This window comes from Nilaparvata lugens, chromosome X (assembly GCF_014356525.2).
Source record: "Nilaparvata lugens isolate BPH chromosome X, ASM1435652v1, whole genome shotgun sequence".
In the NCBI taxonomy this organism is placed as follows: domain Eukaryota; kingdom Metazoa; phylum Arthropoda; class Insecta; order Hemiptera; family Delphacidae; genus Nilaparvata; species Nilaparvata lugens.
In genome coordinates this window covers 8,680,590-8,702,391 of record NC_052518.1, presented here as the reverse complement: position 1 = coordinate 8,702,391, position 21,802 = coordinate 8,680,590, and the positions used below count along the sequence as shown (strand labels likewise).

The 21,802-nt window shown below is 32.3% G+C and overlaps 1 protein-coding gene across 4 annotated transcripts in view; it reads left to right on the top strand.

The window, feature by feature from the left end:
* LOC111064506 (transcription factor AP-2-epsilon) overlaps positions 1-21,802 on the top strand; it is a 156,702-nt gene that overhangs the window by 49,280 nt on the left and 85,620 nt on the right. Inside the window, exons 1-2 of one of the 4 annotated variants that reach the window (XM_039442351.1) lie at positions 3,940-4,226; positions 9,696-10,421. The exons of 1 other annotated variant lie outside the window; for it this stretch is intronic. In XM_039442351.1, coding sequence (XP_039298285.1) covers positions 10,119-10,421 — 303 coding nt within the window. In that variant the 5' untranslated portion in view covers positions 3,940-4,226; positions 9,696-10,118. Of the gene's footprint in view, positions 1-3,939; positions 4,227-9,662; positions 10,422-21,802 lie in introns of those variants that run through there. 2 more of the 4 variants (XM_039442352.1, XM_039442350.1) reach the window with 2 other exon arrangements.

Genomic DNA, 21,802 nt, shown 5'->3' with positions numbered 1-21,802 from the left:
ACTCAACATATACAATAAAAACGTTTAAATCCACGCATCTCTCTCACCACTATACTTGTATTCATAATCGACGCACAAGCCTAGAGTTTATGTGAGCATCACTCTTCACTTAGAAAACATGTCTACTCAAATTATGTTCTTAAATTAAGATCTATTGGATCTATTTAAGATCTATTGAATAACCTTTGTAGAATCAATGAGAACAGAATACCTAAAATAATATTCAAGGAGAGGCTACATTCAAGAAGGAAGAGAGGAAGACAGAGAATAAGGTGGGAGGATGAAGTAAGAGACGATCTCCAATAAATGGAAACGAATGATAGAATGACCGAGAAGAATGGAGAGCTTTAGTGGAGGCGGCCAAAACTCATATTGGGTTGTAGTGCTAAAAGAATGAATAACCTTGAATGATTTCAAAAAATTGAATATGATCTGGTATCACAATTGAATTGATCGTATTCGTATCTAATTCATAGCCCATGTTGATTTGTATATTGATTGAACCATACGGCACTAATTATTCTCACTTTCAAACTGAAATAGAATATACTATAGTGAAACACAAATCACAGTAGCCTGCTCTCTCTATCATCAACTTAAACTCTCGATTTTCTAAACAAAATTTCCAATTTAAAAATGTAACATGCTCTTTATTGAGAACTGTAATGAGACGTTTGTGATTTCACGCCTTTCGTGACTACTTCAATTAAAATTGAAATCAACTGCTGAACTCGATAGTAACAATAGACTATAGTATGGAACAGTCGGCATTGGTTGGACAGAAAGCACTTAATTCAAGAGGAATCACTTTATCATGAGGAATGCCCGCGGTTTAAAGAAAAAAGAAACACAAATCTCACTTGGAGTAGCCTATGTATTTTTGCACATTGTTATAATTGGACCAAAACAAGTTTATCTGCAGCCTGTTAACACTTCAACTAATCCATCAGGCTTCTAGTATAATCAGGCTTCTTTTATTCCAGTATAACGTCCAATTAATGACGTCCAATAGAAGAAACTGGATTGTCAATTTAGACAAGTCTGATTGATTTCCTCTGAATTTGTCTGTCTGTAGGCTACTGGGGTAACATTATGTGATTGAGATTCACTACAAGCTGTCAGAAGTGTTCGAGTGGAAAGCATTAATTTAATTTGAGAAGAATACTGCCAGTGGAAAAGTAAGTTAGTCTCAATAGAGTGAGGTCCACGTTATAATGGCAGTAGAGAAAGATAGGAGATCAACGTCGCCGATCCTCTGTCTTGTCAATACCTTCTATAGACGGTAATATTAACTTTTCTGTATTTGAGTTTCTTAAAAGATGATGCTACTTTCTGTGATTTTTTGTTGTAGTATGTAAGTGTGATGAATTTTTGGTCATTTTCCATATTATTCTTGGTTGATGATTTTGTTCTTATTTTGTGGAGTAGGTTGTCGACTAGAGTGGATGAGTACCCATTTTGTTGGGCAATGAATTTGATCGTGTTGAGCTCTTGATTGGAGTAATCAAATTGTGTAATGAGGATATTCAATAGTCTGTTGATCATGTGGTGGAAAGCTGCAAGTTTATGTTGGGTTGGGTGGTTGGAGGTCTTGTGGTATATCGTCACTACAAAAGTAAGTGTATTTTCACTTCAAAAGTGTTTTTTTTTTAATTCAAGTTTAATTTTAACAGTGAAAAAGTATGGATATACAACATAGTAATCAATTATATTTTATTAAGCAAGAAATTATATTTTTCAATAATTTCATAACTAAGATGAAATATTTTGTTAATGAATTATTAATTCTACATTGTTGAAAGCCGATCTGGCAACAGAGCAAAGCGAGAGAGTTCGATAATTTTATATTGAGATGAAATATTTTGTTAATGAATTATTAATTCTACATTGTTGAAAGCCGATCTGGCAACAGAGCAAAGCGAGAAAGAGATAGCGCTATCCACTTTGTTGAATGATAGACGAGGATAGCAATACCATTGCTAATCAAACACTGCCATTATAACGTGGACCTCACTGTAATGGTTACTATTCTTTCACTCAGCTATAATTTTTCTCACTTGATATCGTTTCCTTGTAGATTTTTCTAGATAACTTGAGCTTCTATATCTATTGAAATCAATCAATTTATTTATTATCATTTACCCTATTACTATTCATCATTGGATTTATTGTTGCATATTCTTATTGTTCACCAATTTTTCTGGTTGTGACTCTTCAATTCTCCACCCAGTTTTTAATAGAATTATTGTTATAGTCTCATTTCGCAAATTACAGAATATATATTGTAAATTCTACAATAGACTTCAATAAACCAATGTACCAATATTAAAAAGGCTATATATTTCATGTCCAATAGATAGAATAGCATAGAATTTATTGCTTCTCATGAACAACAGTACAATATTACAAGGAATAACATAACAAAGATATTGAGTTATTAGCCAAATTTATCAAATGCTATGGCTTAAAAGTGACTCTTTAATTCTCCACCCAGTTTTGAATAAAATTATTGTTTTAGTCTCTTTTCGCAAATTACAAACTATATTGTGAATTCTACAATAGACTTCAATAAACCAATTTACCATATTAAATAAGGCTATATATCATGTCCAATAGATTGTATAGAATGTATTGCTTTTCATTAACAACAGTACAATATTACAAGAAATAACACAACAAAAATATTAAGTTATCATCCAAATTTATCAAATGCTATGACTTAAAAATATAACAATGAAAGAATACAAAGAAATATCTCTCATTTACACATCGTCATATGCAATCATAATAATTGACCGAGCAAAGTGAGGTCTAAGATTCATGTCGATGGTTTGGCATTTCTCTTAATGTTTAAATGTTTGAATGTTCAAATGTTTATTTGTTGCGCATTTACGGAGAAATGCGGTGATGGATTTTCATGAAATTTGACAGGTATTTTCCTTTTTCAATTGCGCGTCGACGTATATACAAGGTTTTTTTTGGAAATTTTGCATTTCAAGGATAATATAAAAGGAAAAAGGAGCCTCCTTCATACGCCAATATTATTAGAGTAAAAATCAGACTATAGAATTATTCATCATAAATCAGTTGACAAGTGATCACACAGATGTGTGGAGAAGCCAGTCTATTGCTGTATTTCCATAAGGTATATAGTTTCAATCAGGTACTAGTGGATGAAAAATACTGCGTGAGGTCTACTGTTCACAGAACTACAATCAAATGATATGGCTTAAAAATATAATAATGAAAGAATACAAAGAAATATTTCTCATTAACACATCGCCATATGCAATCATAATAATATAACGAAAAGTCATTAGCCACTTTTACCAACTACTTCTTCTCAAAAAACTATATCTTGTTCAGTGTTTAAGTCTTGATTGTTAATAAAAATTACTAATCCATTGAAGTATGGTTGCTCCAGAAATCAAGCATTAATTCAAAATTTTGAATTGCTTCAATTCAGTCATTCAATAGATGTGCTCCATATTGGTTAATGATAATCAGCAAGGTTAATAGAATACAAACTGTCTTCCTTATGATATGGATAACACATCACATTCAGTCATTCAGTGGCAGTTGAAAATGGATCTCAGATATCCAAACCTTGATTAAGATGGATCCCATCAGTTAGGTACAGTGAATATATTATTCCCATGTGTTCTTATGGGACTATTCATACCAGCTCGGAAGGTATGAGTAAGAATAGTCTAATTAGAACTCATAAGGATAATATTTTCACTGTACCTGACACGTTCACTGATACTGACATGAGTGGGAGTCCAGCTTTATGTTTGAAGTAACAGTGGGACGACATGCAAGCCCGCGAAGGCACTGCTTCACTCGAGCAACTGGTTGACTGAGAGGTAGAAGAGCGGTAGGGGGAGGGGGAACACACCCAACAGCATTCCCTAGAGCGAAACCGGACCCTGGAGTCTGGAGACCAAACGAAACCAGTAAATGAACACGTGTCCAAGTATAAGGTTGTCGCCTCGGGTCATTTCGACGGAAAATTCGGTGTCTTGTGATAAATTCTCGTGAAAAACTGTTGGGAAAAGTGGGGATACACGTGTGACACGTGGGACACGTGCCACGTGAGTGCAGCTGTGTCTCAGACTCCTGTCTTCAAACGCTAACTTACTATCAGATGTTGTTGCTAGGTTAAATGCGCGCTATCATAGCGTGCAAAACTAAACATCCGTTCAATTCGCGACTGATAAAACGAGGTTTAATTCTAATAAATCAACTTACTTCTTATACAAATGTTATGTAGTGGTTAACCATAGTGAAAACATTGTTGCTAGGTTAAATCCGTGCTATCATATGATGCAAAACTGAATAACTATTCAATTCGCGACTGATAAAACGAGGTTTAGATTAACTGATTTACAATTACTCATAGCAAAACGTTGTCAGAGGTTTACCATAGTGAAAACATTGTTGCTAGGTTAAATCCGCGCTATCAATGATGCAAAACTGAATAACTATTCAATACGCGACTGATAAAAAGAGGTTTACATCAACTAATCTACAATTATTCATAGCAACACGTTGCATAGAGGTTTACCATGTTGAAAATATTGTTGCTAGGTTAAATCCGCGCTATCATAGCATGCAAAACTAAACAACCGTTCAATTCACGACTGATAAAACGAGGTTTAATTCTAATACATGAACTTACTTCTTATAAAAATCTTATGTAGAGGTTAACTATTATGAAAACATTGTCCCTAGGTTGAATCAATCTGCGTTATCACAGAATGTAATACTTGACAAACGTCCTGTTTACAACAGCTGATATATCAAGGTTAAACTTAGTTTATGATGCTAGTTTCTGATAAATATTGACACTTTATGTGGCTAATAATGTTGAAACTAAGGAGGAAGGTTTACATCAACTGGTTTACAATATTACTCATAGCAAAACGTTGTGTAGATGTTTACCATGGTGAAAACATTGTTGCTAGGTTAAATCTGCGCTATCATATGATGCAAAACTGAATAACTATTCAGTTAATAATATGACAATATTGTGAATCAGTTGATGTAAACCTCCTTCATTAGTTTCAACATTATTAGCCACATAACGTGTCAAAATTTATCATAAACTAGCGTAATAAACTAAGTTTAACCTTGATATATATCTGTAAACAGGACGTTTGTCGAGTATTACATACTGTTCAATTAGCGACTGACAAACCGAGGCTTACATTAACTGATTTACAATTTCTCATAGCAAAACGTTGTGTAGAAGTTTACCATGGTGAACACATTGTTGCTAGGTTAAATCCGCGCTATCATAGCATGCAAAACTGAACAACCGTTTAATTCGCAACTGATAAAACGAGGTTTGATTCTTACTTATCCACTTATCACACAAACGTTATATAGAGGTTAACCATGTTGAAAACATTGTCCCTAGGTTAAATCTATCTGCGTTATCACAGTATGTAATACTTGACAAACGTCCTGTTCACAGATATGAATAAAATGTTTATTTCCAAAAAAACTAAAACTACAACATCAATAACACAAAATATTAGATAAATTACAATATTACATACAATAGTTAGTTACAAAAAATCTTATGTGTCCTCTACTTGTTTAGATTTTTCTGTGTGGAAATATATCAAGGTTAACTTAGTTTATTACGCTAGTTTCTAATAGATTGAAAAACCTTATGTGGCTTATAATATTGAAAGTAAGGAAGCAGTGTTGCACTTGAAGAATGAAACCATTTAAATCAATATTGTTAAGATAATAGATAGTTAGCAATATAGGTACAAAACAAATAACATTGTTGGAATGAACAAATAGACTACCAAATTTCGTTATCAAATCTCGTTAAATTCGTGAATTAACACCACTTTCAATTTTTTTTTTAACTTTTCAAATTTTTTTTTATTTATTCCACACTCATAACAACATATACGTACATGAATCAAACAAAGCTCAACATGACAATACAATCCAACCAAGGTGTAATAATAATAAACGGTAAGTGAAAAAACCACTGGTATAAGATGACTCTTGTTCGCCAGTGGGAATAGGAGATGAAATTATAATACACTTAACCTGATTTAAATTGATTTAGCACAGAAGCAAATATTTTTACAGAATAGTAAATTATGAAACGAAGAATCGGAACATAATTCACAACAAAAAAATTAAATAATTCTCTCGAGTATCTTAATATACTATATAACAATGGTACTCACTTATTCATAAAATAGTGATCCATAAATACAGTGTAAACTTATTCATATTATTGTAAATGTGCTTTTGTTATTAAAACTTTTCATTAAAAGTTTACAATATTGAACAAGATAAAAATAAAATAAAACATAATGTTTGAACTTATCTCATAAAACTCCAACTAGTTATTTATTTATAATCGTTCGTTGCTAATCACCTTGGCAACCTTGTTCACATGATTAGTATCCATGTAGGGCTTGCCTACATCAATATTATAATATTATGTATGATGCTATCAAAGTATGTAATTTTTGGAGAGAAATAGTACAGGCTCAGCCTAGTTTTTCCTCCAATGTCATAATTGTATTATGATTATAGTATTTTATACAAAAAATGAATTATAAATGTATCAGATCCTGTATTTCTTGCGTTGAATCTGCTTGATGTGAAACTTTCCGAAACTTACAATCTTGAATAATCTAAAATTATTTTCAACTTATATAGTTCTATTACATTTTTAGCATTTCAAGCTTTTCCTTAGTATCTAAATTTGCTAAAATAGGGAAACGTTTATCAAGGTGATAAACATACTGAATATCTGAATGGAGATGTTCGAATGATAATGATCTAACATTGATAACGTAGCTAAGCTCTTAAACTCTCACTGTAGCAAGTCAGTATGCAATCCAAGTAATATGCTCACTATACTGTTAAAATATCAAAATCAAACGTATTAAACTATCGAATGAAAAAGACTAAGAAATTGTCAAAAAACCACTGATTTACTGATAAATCAGTGGTTTTTTTGACAATTTCTTAGTCTTTTTCATTCAATATGAATAATAACCACAATATCAACTTCTCAACTACACAAAAAAATTAAACTATCCTTTAAGATTGACTGTCATAACTCTTTATTAACTATCCTTTAATATCTATTAAATAGTACCTACATAGTTAACAATAGAGTATTTTGTTCTAAATGTATTCAAAACAACATATTATTCTGGAAATAATCAAGGCAGAACAGTTTCAACACTATCCATCACTTCTGCTGTTTATCACAGAAGCTTTCCATGCTTATGTTTTTGATTTTAATGATTGTATCAGTTGAGATGAAGAGGGAAAATATTCATAAGTGCCATCTTCTAACTCAATAGTTCACACATTCATTGTAAAATGCATTTCTTCTTTTCATATTAGTTTTTTTTTGGAATAATACCTAAACGATACCTAAAGTGAACATGTAAACAAAACGTCATTGATGAAAAGCAATGAGTTTTGAAATGATATCACAAGATAAACAGCATAAAATAATTCATATCAATAAAACAACTATTCCCAACTTTTCTGGTTAATCTTTGATGTAAGTAGTTCAACTATATAGAAATGTCATATACACTCACTATGATGATAGGAACCATTAGAACGTATGGCTTAAATTATATATATTCAGGCGGTGGGACCTTCCCGCAAGGGACTCCCCACCAACAAAAGCCATACGAATTTTTTTAGAACGTAAGAATTGCAAAATTATTTATATTATGTGCCTAGTACTATTCATACTCTTTCTGAAATAAATAGATTACTCTGTCCAACGACTATTCTATTCAGTCTGTAAACAGGTGACACTGCAAGAATTTAAGTGAAAATATTGCAATTAACATTATTTTTATCCACAAATAATAATTATTTCAAATCTTATATCTTCCTTGAAGTTGTTTCGTTTGTGTTCAAAAACAAAAATAATTTTAATGCTAACCGAATTTGTCAAATCTTATAACTAACTTCCTTGAAGTTGTTTCGTTTGTGTTCAAAAACAAAAATATTTTTGATGCTAACCGAATTTGTCATACTTATGAAACACGAGGTAAAAATACAGGATTATTCCAGTTCCCTATCCATAGATTGACTCTTCTCGTAAAGGGACCGTATTATTCAGGACTCAAGTGTTTTAATTGCATTCCTGAGGATATAAGGCTGTGTAGCAACTATAAGTTATTTGTATCTAAGATAATTAGGACACTGGTAGAGGCTTGTCCTCATACCATTGAGGAGTGTTTTAGAGCGTTCATGAGACTCCATTCTAAAAATGACATGTTGTATGCCACTTGAGCACTGCTCAGAATTTGTGGCTTCACATAACAAAAATATAATAATACTAAAATAATAATAATAATAATAATAATGAACTGAATTTGATCAGTACCCTGATTATAAGTAATCATTCATTCATGAGTACTTCTACTCAAGTAAACGTGATATTTAATCTTGTGATAACATTAGGGATATCATAGTGTTTGATTCAATTTTAGAATAAATTCTTTAACAAAATTCAACTTTTCTAATTTCGATTTCGTTTTCAACTGATTTGCTCCAATAAGTCAACGTAATAGCAGTAGCCCTACATTGAAAAATAATAAGTGAGATTTAGATTTAGCAGATTTGGAGATAGCTCAAAACATAGGTTTGAGTACACTACATTATACTCTAGATGTTTCTGTCCACTTCTACACTAATCTACATACACTCTATTATTTTAATAAAGGATCTACCATTTGTTATCTTGGAGCCTTGAGGTGCTAAAACCCAAGGGGTGCTCAGAATTCCAAGTTGGCAAATGACAATCTAGCTGCAACATTTTGAATACCCGTAGCAGAGTATAAAATGTGACCTGAAGGCCAGCGATGAACTTTAAAGTCTAGTTAGAGCTACTACAGCTCTGAACCTATTTACATTGTGTCGTATTTTGTATGCTAACCCGCAGTATTCCCCCAAGATATTTTCAGAATATTCAAGGGATCTGAAATACTTTTGTTTATATAATATAATAATAATACTGAGGGTGATGCCCACATAAGCTCTTAGGTTTGTGCGTGGGTAATGAAATTTAGAAAATTCATGTCAGTAGATATAGTTGATGTCATTAGATATTCCCAATGGTTAGAAATTCTCGACTGATTCGAGGGATACTGATATTTAGACTAAATATTTAGACTTCCACAACAATATTAGGAGGAAGAAGAAGAAGGAGTAAGGAAGAAAAAGAGAGGAATAAGTAAAAAAAGAGAAAAAAGGTTTCAATAACACAATTCATTTATACTATCACACTCTTTGAAAATGGTGCAGTTCAATATCATCTCTGGGCAATCCAAAAATACAGGTTACAAGCCGAAAAATTAGGTCCTGAGAGAAATTCTAACATTTAAATCATCTCTAAACAATTCCAAACAAATAACTTGTACTTGCTCTATTTTCATGCAATAACTCTGCCCCATTCACAGACGTATTCAAGTCTTCTTGGGGGAATTCCACGCCATCTATAAACTAGCATTAATGTAATAATGTATAATTTTCTATTTCAATTTATATATTCTATTTATAATTATTGAATTTATGAAATTTTACATTTTTTTTGTAATGCAATGTGGAAAATGAATTGATTTGATTTTGATTGACTTCTTCAGGATGTTTAATTAATTACAGTTGCTTTATAATAGTTTAGTGAACGTGGACAGTCTCCTTAATTCAAGGATGAAAAACGATAAGGATTTTCGTGAAAATAAGGAAAAATGTGAGTTCTTGTTTGTAGTAATAGAATTGATCCCATGATGCAAGAACTAAGTTGAAATAATGTGGACGTTTCAAAAGGTTTTACACAAATTGAACCAAGTGAACTTTGATTGAATTAAATCTATTCTGCTTTTATGGTTGAGATTATAAAATTATTCATCCCATAATGCAACAATAAAGTTTGGAATAATGAGGACGTTTTAAAAGGTGGAACGTTTCAAATAATGGTTTAACACAAATTAAAACTAGTGAACTTTCATTAAAACACAAGGTGATCCTTCGTTTCATGACTGGAATTATTGAAAGAAAAACTTTTGTACAAAGCTCCAGGATCTTTTCATTCAGGGAAAATGAACGAAACAACACGAAACGAATCATCACTGATTCTAAACAATAATAACAACAACATCAGTGATAACAATCATAGTGCAAAAAGGAAACACCTGTCAAAAGATACGGACACTCCGTCACCATTGAATCATAGCGATGTAGATGATACAGAAGCGGTTCTGCTAACCACTAGGAAGCGACTTCTGGCTCACCATGTATCTTCCGCTGATAACAATGACGACCAAGATGAGGATGTTGCTTTCTCCCTCATCGTTGAAGATTCAGGCGCCGCGGGACCGGCTGATCTGACTTCTGATGACGAGGTAAATTCTATAAATTATTTCACAAAGTTCTAACAATTTTATAATTTTTGAAATGGTTGTAGATTATGGCTTCTTAATCCATTCCGAATTGCGATGCATAAACACACTATTTTGTAATTTAAACACCTACGTGCAGTCTATAATTTGAAGAGATAAACGATTTAGTTTACTTAATGACTGGAATACTTTCGGGTTTCAAGAATTATTCACAACAGTCATTTTTTGAAATGGAGAATGTTCAAGAATGAAAAATAATTAACTTCCAATAATAAGTAAATTTTCATGGATTCGCATAACATTCATGGGTTTCGTACAAAAATCAGTTAACATCGGCAATTAATTCGTTACAGAATCGTTTTCTGTTTCATGCTATCATGAACTTATTCCAATAGAAAGTTTGTAAATATTTAGGATTAACGTAGGCCATCAATGACACCTAAGAATAAAATGAAACCTATAATCATCAGTTAATAAGTTTGGATTGGAAAACACTGAGAAACTTTAGCTACAAATGACCAACGAGAAAGTGTCAATAATGACGTAGTACACCTATAAATTCAAGTAGCTCCGTGATTGGCTCGTGAGTTTAACAGACACCATTTTACTTTTTCGACCAATCAGAAGTTAACAGGTCGATACCGTCACTCCATAATAGTTGAGCATTGGCCAATCACCATGTGCATCTTCAATTTGGAGGCAGAGCTTAATTTCGTATTTGTAATTTTTGTGATTTGGATAGGGAAAATTTTCCTTATTCTGATTTGGTTGATGATTTGGGAACAATAGGGTAATTGATTACTGCATAATCGAATATTACCCTTATTTCAAATTAAAAAAAAAAAACTAAAATTTCTTTGAATTTCACAAAAAAAAGTATGCTCAATATCACGGTATATGGAAGAAGACGGTAGGTGTCACGCGCATGATTGTGCTAAATTTCCGGTGTAGCTGACGTCATTTCATATCCAATAATCTGTTTTTAACAAATAAGTTTCATAAATTGGCAATAGGTGTTGATAACCTTGGTTGGTGGCGATGACGCAATCTAGCTGACTGGCCACTGCCACACTTTTCGTGACCCCTACCGTTTCATCTAAATATTATTCTAGATTGATCAACAATTTGTAAAGAATCCTAGAAATAGATGGCAGCAATAGCTGGATTTTAAATTCAAGTACACATATTTCTGAAAGATTATGTCCAGTGCAACTATTTAACAGAACTTTTATATTTGTCAGTATTAAAATTATAGTCCTGGGCACGCTAAAGAAAGAAAATCTGTACTATAATAAAGGAAAGAACTGGCTTATACACGTACGGGATAGGAAAATTATGTTTGACGCATCATCACGTCTGAATTACTGGACTGATTAACTTGTAATTTTGCATATAGATTCTTAATTAACCGAGGATAGTTATAGACCTATTTTCAATTCTTCAATATTTTACTCGGTCAAGTTTTCAGTTTGTCAAGTTTTGAAATGGACGCTTTCGGAGCGCGGGTTTCCTGTTACTAAAAAAAGAAAAATACTATATAGGCACTTTATGTGCCTAGGCACTCTAGGCACACTGGTGCACTATCTAACAAGCAATGGATGAATTTCGTGCCATTATTGTTTTCATTATTTATTTATTTATTTATTTATTTATTTATTATTATTTATTTATTATTTATTTATTTATTTATTATTTATTTATTTATTTATTATTTATTATTTATTTATTTATTTATTTATTTATTTATTTATTTATTATTTATTTATTTATTATTTATTATTTATTTATTTATTTATTTATTTATTATTTATTTATTTATTTATTTATTTATTTATTTATTTATTTATTTATTATTATTTATTTATTATCTATTTATTTATTTATTTATTCACAATTATCACAAAAACGTCAAAATTTGAGTTTCACTCAAATGACAGGTGACATGTCAGTATAATCTAATATTAAATTATTCCTATAGCGATCCTATAACAAAATATTGTAGATAAGAATCATCTATTTACAAAGTCAAAAAATCTACTCTCTAATTAAATCTATATATCAATGTGTACTAACGTATTAGATATTAGTAGATAGTCTAGATTGATAGAACTAATCAAAAAAATTTGTCGTTATTCAAATCAATTAAAATTGGAATTCGGTAGCACTGTAAATAGTTTTCTCAATTAATATCTTCCTAACTGTCTTTTTGAATAGTTGCACTGACTCTATCTTTCTTATTTCTGCTGGGAGTTTATTAAAATATCTCATCCCAGAATAAAAGGGAGTTCTCTCAAATGCTGTGTGGCGATGAATTGTGAAGGCAATTATGTTTCTATTACGAGTGTTGTATTCGTGGTTGTCATTACATAATTGAAACTTGTTATAATTCATTTTTATATTAACTAATAATTGATTTATATAAATGGCTGGAAGTGTTAGAATCTTAAGTTGTTTAAAGTGTGCTCTACAAGAATCTCTAGCTCTTAATTTTGCTCATTTTGAAAATAGTTAAAATATTATAACATTATTCATCCTTATTAATCACTTGCAGATAACCATAATTATTAATCTACATTACTTGACTTTATTATTCATAATTATAATTATTGCTGTCTATTCCGCTACTAATGGTTCTCTACAGATAAATCTACTGCTCATTTTGGGGTATGTATTCAAATCATAAGAACATGTTTTATTCTCTGCGTTAGCCGTGTATAATATTATCTTTTCTTCTGTCCTTGTCCAATAGTCTGAATAAATATAGAGACATTCTAATAAGAACGACAGGCTCAGCATTATATTGATGTTCGGAGTACACTTTTAAGAACCCCGTTCAGTATTTTATAGTTCCTCTTCATAACTCGTTCACATTCTTGCATTCTATAACATTGACCTCGATCTTAGTGTCTCTTTCACCTCAGAGAATTTACTTTCAACTCGCTGGAATAAAATTATCAATTTATATGCATTAGCTTCATGGCAAGTCCCACTATTGTGACAAAATTCAACAACAAGACCAGCTGATGTTATTTATTGATACTGTTTTCACAAGGTTGGTTTTTAGTTGAAGTCTCATAGGTGTCAGTCTGATTTTGTTGGGTCAAGATCAAGGACCAGGTTTGTAATCAACGTTATTTGTTCTTATCACTGACCGTACTTTTGCAACGTGTCAATATGGAGAGGAAGCGCTCCGTTGCAAGTTTGATACAAAACTTTTTCCTGATCTAATTTCCACCCTCTGAGTCGTTCGTCTTTTTCCTGTCATTTCGATTAGTTTATCTGATGGGTGCAAGATGGAAGAGTATTTTTTGTACAGATCTATACTATTATTTAGTGGTTCCCATTTGAGGAGTGGAAGTTTGATAACTGTGCTCTTTTTTAGTTGGGGGTTTCGAGGCGTGGTCTTGCCCCCTTGCGATCCACCCCTTGCGGGCACAGGGGGGATGTTGAAGCAAACCCCCGCTAAGAAGCACCCCCGGGGGCATGGCCTGCAGCTATAAAAGGGGGCAGTTCTCTCATCTCTGTTCTCCAAGTTGGGAGGGGTACTTTTCAACTTCAACAACACATCTTTTCAGCTACTGGACGAGTTGGAATTATTTTCATTGCAAATTAGTGAGCGCTTTCAAAATATTCTACTCGACACAATAACATGATGCAGTTGCTCTTATTATGAAAATATTGAATTAGCTACAATACAACTCGTGCCCTGAACTCTTCACCTTTCCTTTATGAAGTTACATCACATTATTATATTATCGTTATTTCAATTGCATTCAATCTTTATTCTCATTGATTAATTGTTTATACTTTGTAAAATTCGTAAAATAATTAGCATTACCGTCATTTAATGTAAATTAGTGTATAAGCCAATAAATATTTGTAACATATATGAATAGAGAAATCTAATCTAATCTAATCTCTCTCTGAGTATGAATGAGATGAAGAAGAAGAAGAAGAAGAAGAAGAAGAAGAAGAAGAAGAAGAAGGAGGAGGTTTTCACTGATTTTTCCCAAACTCTTTAAGCAATATACCGTACTCTATGATTCTATACTCCTGTTCAATCATTACACTTAAATACAGAGTTGGGCAGGGAGGTATGGATGATTTGAAATAACAGTTACACACTTATTTTTAAACAAAACTCAAAATGTATTCTTCAAGTGTGTACCTTGCATGTTGTCATTATAAAAATTAAAGTAGAAACAATTAAAACATTGGTTATGTACGAAGAATAACATCTGTTAAATGCTCTGTTAAATGGACAAAAATCCATACACTCCTGAAAGACGTTGTGGGAATTTGCCCGTACTCCTTTGAAGCATTGCTCGAGCGTTACTCGAATTTCTTGTGTTACTGTATTGTTTTACTTAGGGCTTCAAGGGTTCGTGGTTTGTTTATGTATACACGTGCTTTTAGGTAGCCCCAACAAACTAACTAGTAGTTCTGTGAACAGTAGACCTCACACAGTATTCTCATCCACAAGTACCAAAAATAGTTGAACAACTAGTTTCGGTTTACACCATCTTCAGGTTCTAAAATGAAATGATTTCATAAATCTTATAGCACCTGAAGAATTAGTTGAGCCATTTTGCTATGAGAAAAGGTGAAAAGCTGCTCTAGACTAGACTCACCTTTTTTGAAGCATTTGCTTCAAAAGTTTATTCATACAATTTTGAGTATAAGCTTTTACTTTTGAGCAAATGCTCAAACTATTTTTTTGATGAGCATGAGCAAAAGGTTTTGCTCACGTTTATTCATAGGAAATGAAGCAAACGCTCCATATTTTTGAGCAAATGCTCAACTCTATTCATATGGCCCAATGATACTAGAGGACTCATGTCCACTCAATACATCTATCAGTGTATACTTTCATACTATATAGTTGTCTCCAGGCTTTAATTTCCTCAGTTGCAAGTCGAAAAGAAAAAGAAGAAGAAAAAGAAGAAGAAGAAGAAGAAGAAGAAGAAGAAGAAGAAGAAGAAGAAGAAGAAGAAGAAGAAGAAGGAGAAGGAGACGAAGAAGAAGAAGAAGAAGAAGAAGATGAAGAAGAAGAAGAAGAAGAAGAGGAGTACCTGATCAGTAATTGAAGTTGTTGAAGCATCGGGCCTATTGTGGATGAGCCAAGCCATTCAGCCGCGAATCTATTTAAAGAATACTCATCTAAAGCGTGAATGATAGCTTGCAATACACTAGTAGAGCTTCGATTAGCGAAACCGATCAGCAACTACAGTCGAGGAAGCTGCTCTTTATCCTGCTTCTGATTGGGTAGCCAACTTTATGAATGGGATTCTATCGAATTATTCTTACGATAGTGTTTTGTGTGTGTGTTGGGAGAGGAGGGTGGCGTCTGATTGTTCATCCTCTAGAATAATAGATGGATAAAAATGGAGGAAGTGGAATAGATGATGATTAAAAGCACTATAACAAAGCGCAAAGTAATGAATGAAGCGATCGTCTGAATATTGCCGAAAGTATGGGGCGCCTATGAAAATAGGATGCAATGTTGAAAGTGTATAGAATAATGCATGATACATAGATGCAATTAATAATTTACGTATCTTAGTCATTAAATGAGAATGGACATTGATATGTCCAAAGCTCCGCCAATTCATGTAGATGCATTACAATATTATCTTGTTTAGTTACTCCGAATTGCTTCTTTTTTCATATCATAGACAGTTCAATAATTTTGAATGAGAATGGACATTGATATGATGTCGAAAGCTCCTCCGATTAATGTAGATACGCATTAGAATATTATCTTGTATAGTTATTCCGAATTGCTTATTTTTTATATAATATACAAATCAATAATTATTTTCTTAGTTTATATCATGTAGATTCATCTAAAACTTTGCAGTATTGTGAGCTATTGTATATAAGTGTCCTAGTCATTGAATGAGAATGGACATTGGTATGATCAAAGCTCCTCCGATTCATGTAGATGCGCATTAGAATATTATCTTGTATAGTTATTCCGAATTGCTTATTTTTTTCCTATCATATACAGTTCAATAATTATTATTTTCTTAGTTTATATTACGTAAATTAATCTAAAACTTTGCAGTATTGTGAGCTATTGTATATAAGTGTCTTAATCATTGAATGAGAATGCACATTGATAAGTCCAAAGCTCCGTCAATTCATGTAGATGCATTACAATAATATCTTGTTTAGTTATTCCGAATTGCTTCTTTTTTCCTATCATATACAGTTCAATAATTATTATTTTCTTAGTTTATATTATGTAGATTCATCTAAAACTTTGCAGTATTGTGAGCTATTGTATATAAGTGTCTTAGTCATTGAATGAGAATGGACATTGATAAGTCCAAAGCTCCGCCAATTCATGTAGATTCATTACAATATTATCTTGTTTAGTTATTCCGAATTGCTTCTTTTTTCATATCATAGACAGTTCAATAATTATTTTCTTAGTTTATATTATGTAGATTCATCTAAAACTTTGCAGTATTGTGAGCTATTGTATATAGGTGTCTTAGTCATTGAATGAGAATTGACATTGATATGTCCAAAGCTCGCCAATTCATGTAGATGCATTACAATTATTATCTTGTTTAGTTATTCCGAATTGCTTATTTTTTCCCTATCATATACAGTTCATTAATTATTATTTTCTAAGTTTATATTACTTAAATTCATCTAAAACGTTGCAGTATTGTGAGCTATTGTATATAAGTATCTTAGTCATTGAATGAGAATGGACATTGATATGTCCAAAGCCCCGCCAATTCATGTAGATGCATTATAATATTATCTTGTTTAGTTATTCCGAATTGCTTCTTTTTTCCCTATCATATACAGTTCATTAATCATCATTTTCTTAGTTTATATTACGTAAATTCATCTAAAACTTTGCAGTATTGTAAGCTATTGTATATAAGTGTATAAGCCAGTGTATATTGTGATCTACATAAAAAAGTAATTAATCATTCAGTTATAGTCAATTTGATTTCTAAAGTCAAGCCTAGCAAGGCTGATTTCAAAATTTTTATAAAGAGAGAAGAGTACAAATGTGGTTGTGAGGTTTCTTAATGAAAACATAATATTTAGGACAGCCAAAACGAAAACTTGGTTTGAGCATCAGCGTATTCTAAATGAACAAAAAAATCATATTACAAAACCAATTCAGAATCATCTGACTTAGAACCAACTACTGCTCAAACCTAGTTTTCGTTTTTGATGAATTTGGGCCTTAAGGTGCGTACAGATATACGCGCCGCGAACATCAGCAATTCACTTTTGATCAGCTGATTATATCTGTATTTTTACAGAAACGGTAAGATACAGATATAAAAAGCTTGGCATCAGCTGATCAAAAGTGAATTGCTCATGTTCGCGGCGCGTAAATCTGTACGCACCTTTAGACTTACAGTACTTCAACCGTCAGAGTTTGGTTAAATGTTAATCATTGCTTTTGTTTATAGAGATTTGAGTGAAATATTTTTGTTTTTAATCAGTTTTTAAATATCAAAATTCAAAATTTTTAGTTTAGTCATTAGTTTTGGAGTGGAAATTGGACTTTTTAAAGTGAAAGTGCAATCTTAACCTTATTCTTATTTGAAACATTTATTTGTAAAAATTTGGGAGAAGACAGTTTTGGGCTATGCCTGTTGTCTTCTCCCAATCATATTATATTTATTATAATTATAATTTGTAATTGTCAATGAAATGAGTAAATGAATAAATGAATAAATGAATTATGAATATTGTGGTAATTTGGAATAGGAATGTTTCTATTAATTCAAGGTACATTCTAGAAGAGAACTATGAAGGTGTGTAGCGATAATTGATTGATCAGCAAGGAAATTGAGAAACTAAACAATAAAGTGGTCATCTATTCTAGTAATTCTATGAACTCTTCAGGATTTTTTTAGTTCCTGATTATTCTATCCTGAATCCCGGCACATTACAGGATTCATTCACATGATTACTTATATAAGAAACTTTTAATCATACTTATACTATTAGACAAACTGTACATTACAATCTAATGACCACCACACACAGCTACACATGGAAAGAAATCGTCTTTGGAAGAAGTAGCCGTCCTATCTCCCAATGTTAAATCTACGCTAAGTTGCTATGTAATAGCAACTGTAAGTTGATATTAGCAATGTAAGTTGATAGATTGATTCTATCAAGTTAATCAATCTATCTATTTACATTGCTAATATCAACTTACAGTTGCTATTACATAGCAACTTAGCGTAGTGTAAGTTGATATTAGCAATGTAAGTTGATAGATTGATTCTATCAAGTTATCAATCTATCTATTTACATTGCTAATATCAACTTACAGTTGCTATTACATAGCAACTTAGCGTAGTGTAAGTTGATATTAGCAATGTAAGTTGATAGATTGATTCTATCAAGTTAATCAATCTATCAACTTACATTGCTAATATCAACTTACAGTTGCTATTACATAGCAACTTAGCGTAGATTTAACATTGGGAGATAGGACGGCTACTTCTTCCAAAGACGATTTCTTAATGGATACGTCGACAACGTCTTCCGAAAACGTATTTTTTTAGCTATTCTATGCTCGGTGTCGGTGTGAGATGGCCATTAGCTCAGAATAAGGATGGAGTAACTGATAATAAATTAGTACATGTTAATTAGTATCTATGTAGAAAAGATAATATGTAATGTTTTTATTCCGATGTAGAACAATTTTTGAGCATCTCTGATGAAAGTGTTCAAATGAGCAAATAGCTTTGAAAGGCAAGTGAGAAAATACACAAAAATCTGGCGTGGCGCACTCACACAACTTTCCTTGCCGTTATGAAAATTGATCACCTGACGCTAGTGTTCCCGCACAGTCTACTATTCAAAGATTTGAGCCAGCTGTTGACATGGCAATAACGCTGGAGACACACATGAGGTCTGCTATCTCTTCATAGTGACTGATTTAATAGAATCAACAATAATTTGCAATTGAATAATCACATTTTCTCGAATTTAAAGCTTATTTACAATTTTAGGTGAAAATGTTACTGAACATTAATTGTAGAGATTTTCATGCTCAATCTACTCCACTTGATTTTTTTTGTTTAAATTGTATCTGAAGGCTGACAATTGGGAATCTAAAATCGAACTTTGCATTGATGGGGCGGAGCTCCTGAAATTTTTACAGATATGGGACTTGTGGCAGTTGATAGAGTTAATCGATGACTATTTTAGGTATGAATTTGATCAAAATCGTTGGAGCCGTTTCCGAGAAAATCACGAAAAACCCTGTTTTTGACAACATTTTCGCCATTTTAGCCGCCATCTTGTATTGCATTTGATCGAAATTGTTCGTGTCGGAACCTTATAGTGAAAGGACCTTAAGTCTCAAATTTCAAGTCATTCCGTTAATTGGGAGATGAGATATCGTGTACACATACACACACACACACACACACACACACACACACACACACACACACACACACACACACACACACACACACACACACACACACATACAGACCAATACCCAAAAACCACTTTTTTGGACTCAGGTGACCTTGAAACGTATATAAATTTAAAAATTGGGGTACCTTAATTTTTTTCGGAAAGCAATACTTTCCTTACCTATGGTAATAGGGCAAGGAAAGTAAAAATACTACTTTGTTACAATAATAATACTGAGGATGATGTCCACATAAGCTCATAGGCTTGTGCGTAGGTTATGAGTGGGAGGGATGATGATGAGAGATGACGACTAGTTTTTAGGTAATCGGGACCGACGGTTTATCGTCTCCTCCGAAAGACAGTGTGGCCGTATCTATGTGATTGTGCTGTGGTCAAAAATTTTTTGCCCCTTTCGAGATTTGAACTCTGGTTCTCTTGATTATTAGTCCAGCGCGTTATCACTTACTCCAACGAGCCACCCCGTGTCTTATAAGCACATAATAAGAATGGAGTAACTGATTAAATTAATTAGTACCTCTATTATTAGTTAATTGATACCTCTATAATCTAAGTAGAAAAGACAACATGTAGCGTTTTTAATTCGATGTACAACAATTCTTCAGTATCTCTGATGAAAAAGTGTTCAAATAAGCAAGAATAGCTATGAAAAGATACTTGTGTGAGAAAATACACAAAAATACTACTTTATTACAATACTCAAAATTTCCATCCTTCAAGTAATATATTTTCATTAGCCGGCATTTACTACGTTTACTTATTGTGGAGCTTGAATTTAACCAAGGATTTGACATAGTTGATGGGATGATGATGATGATGATGATGATGATGATGATGATGATGATGATGATGATGATGATAATGATGACGGGAGTAGAAAGCATCAATGATTCAATTCCAATTTATAGAAGAGCATTCAATATTCTACCCAATAGCTGCTGTCATCTACTGGCTAAATTGAGAGTGACGGACACTTCGCATTGTTAACCAATCAGAAGAGAGTGGGAGGAGTTTCAAGTCAAGCTTCAATAATAATCCACCCAATAACTGCTGCCAGCTACTGGCTACTGTAAACTAACTCTCCAATGACATCCCACGTCCTTGCGTCTGATTTCATTTTGGTTATGTGCTTCGATTGCAGTATTAATTAAATGATAGAATCATTTACTCATATCTATGACACAGAAGAATAATTTCGAACAGGAGTAATAAGAAGATGAGGAAGAATAGTATTCTAATGGAAAACATCATAATCTAAATCTTTTTTTGGAGAAAATACCGAAGGATCAATCTAATCCATTAACGTTTCCGGAATGTGTGATTGAATTTTATTTTTGGAGTGAATGATATGTAATTAACAGTATATATTAACATGTTAAATTATATTCTGTCTAGTTATTTGGATTGGTGGATTAGATTTACTGTATTTCTTATTAAGAAATGCATTTTTATAGTAATTGCAACTGTTATTCCAACTCTATCAATGGAATTATGCAATTCTGGAAATCGAACACTTTTCATTGAGATATTACTGCACTTTCGAATATTCAAAATTCACTGTTAGTCCAGTCACTATATACATTGGTGCATGCAATATACATTGTAGTTCTGATTTTCTAATATATTATTTCGATACATGAGAGAAGTCCAGAACCAATTTCTTCATACAAAATTTCCTTGTGCTAGATACAGAGTGGCCCAAAAACCTCGTATTTTCGGTTCATTTTCCAGTTTTCAGCGATTTCCACCAAATCCGTTAATCATACAGAGAAATATGCTCTTGTCTTTTTCTTGATTAAAAAATTCTGAATAAAATGAGATCATTTGGAACTCTCTGTCTCTGAGTTATAATTTTTCAAAACTTTTGATGAATTTTAGCTTTTGATCAACAACATCTTTTGATTGTTACCATTTTAATGTATTATTCAGAATCCCTCTGGGCG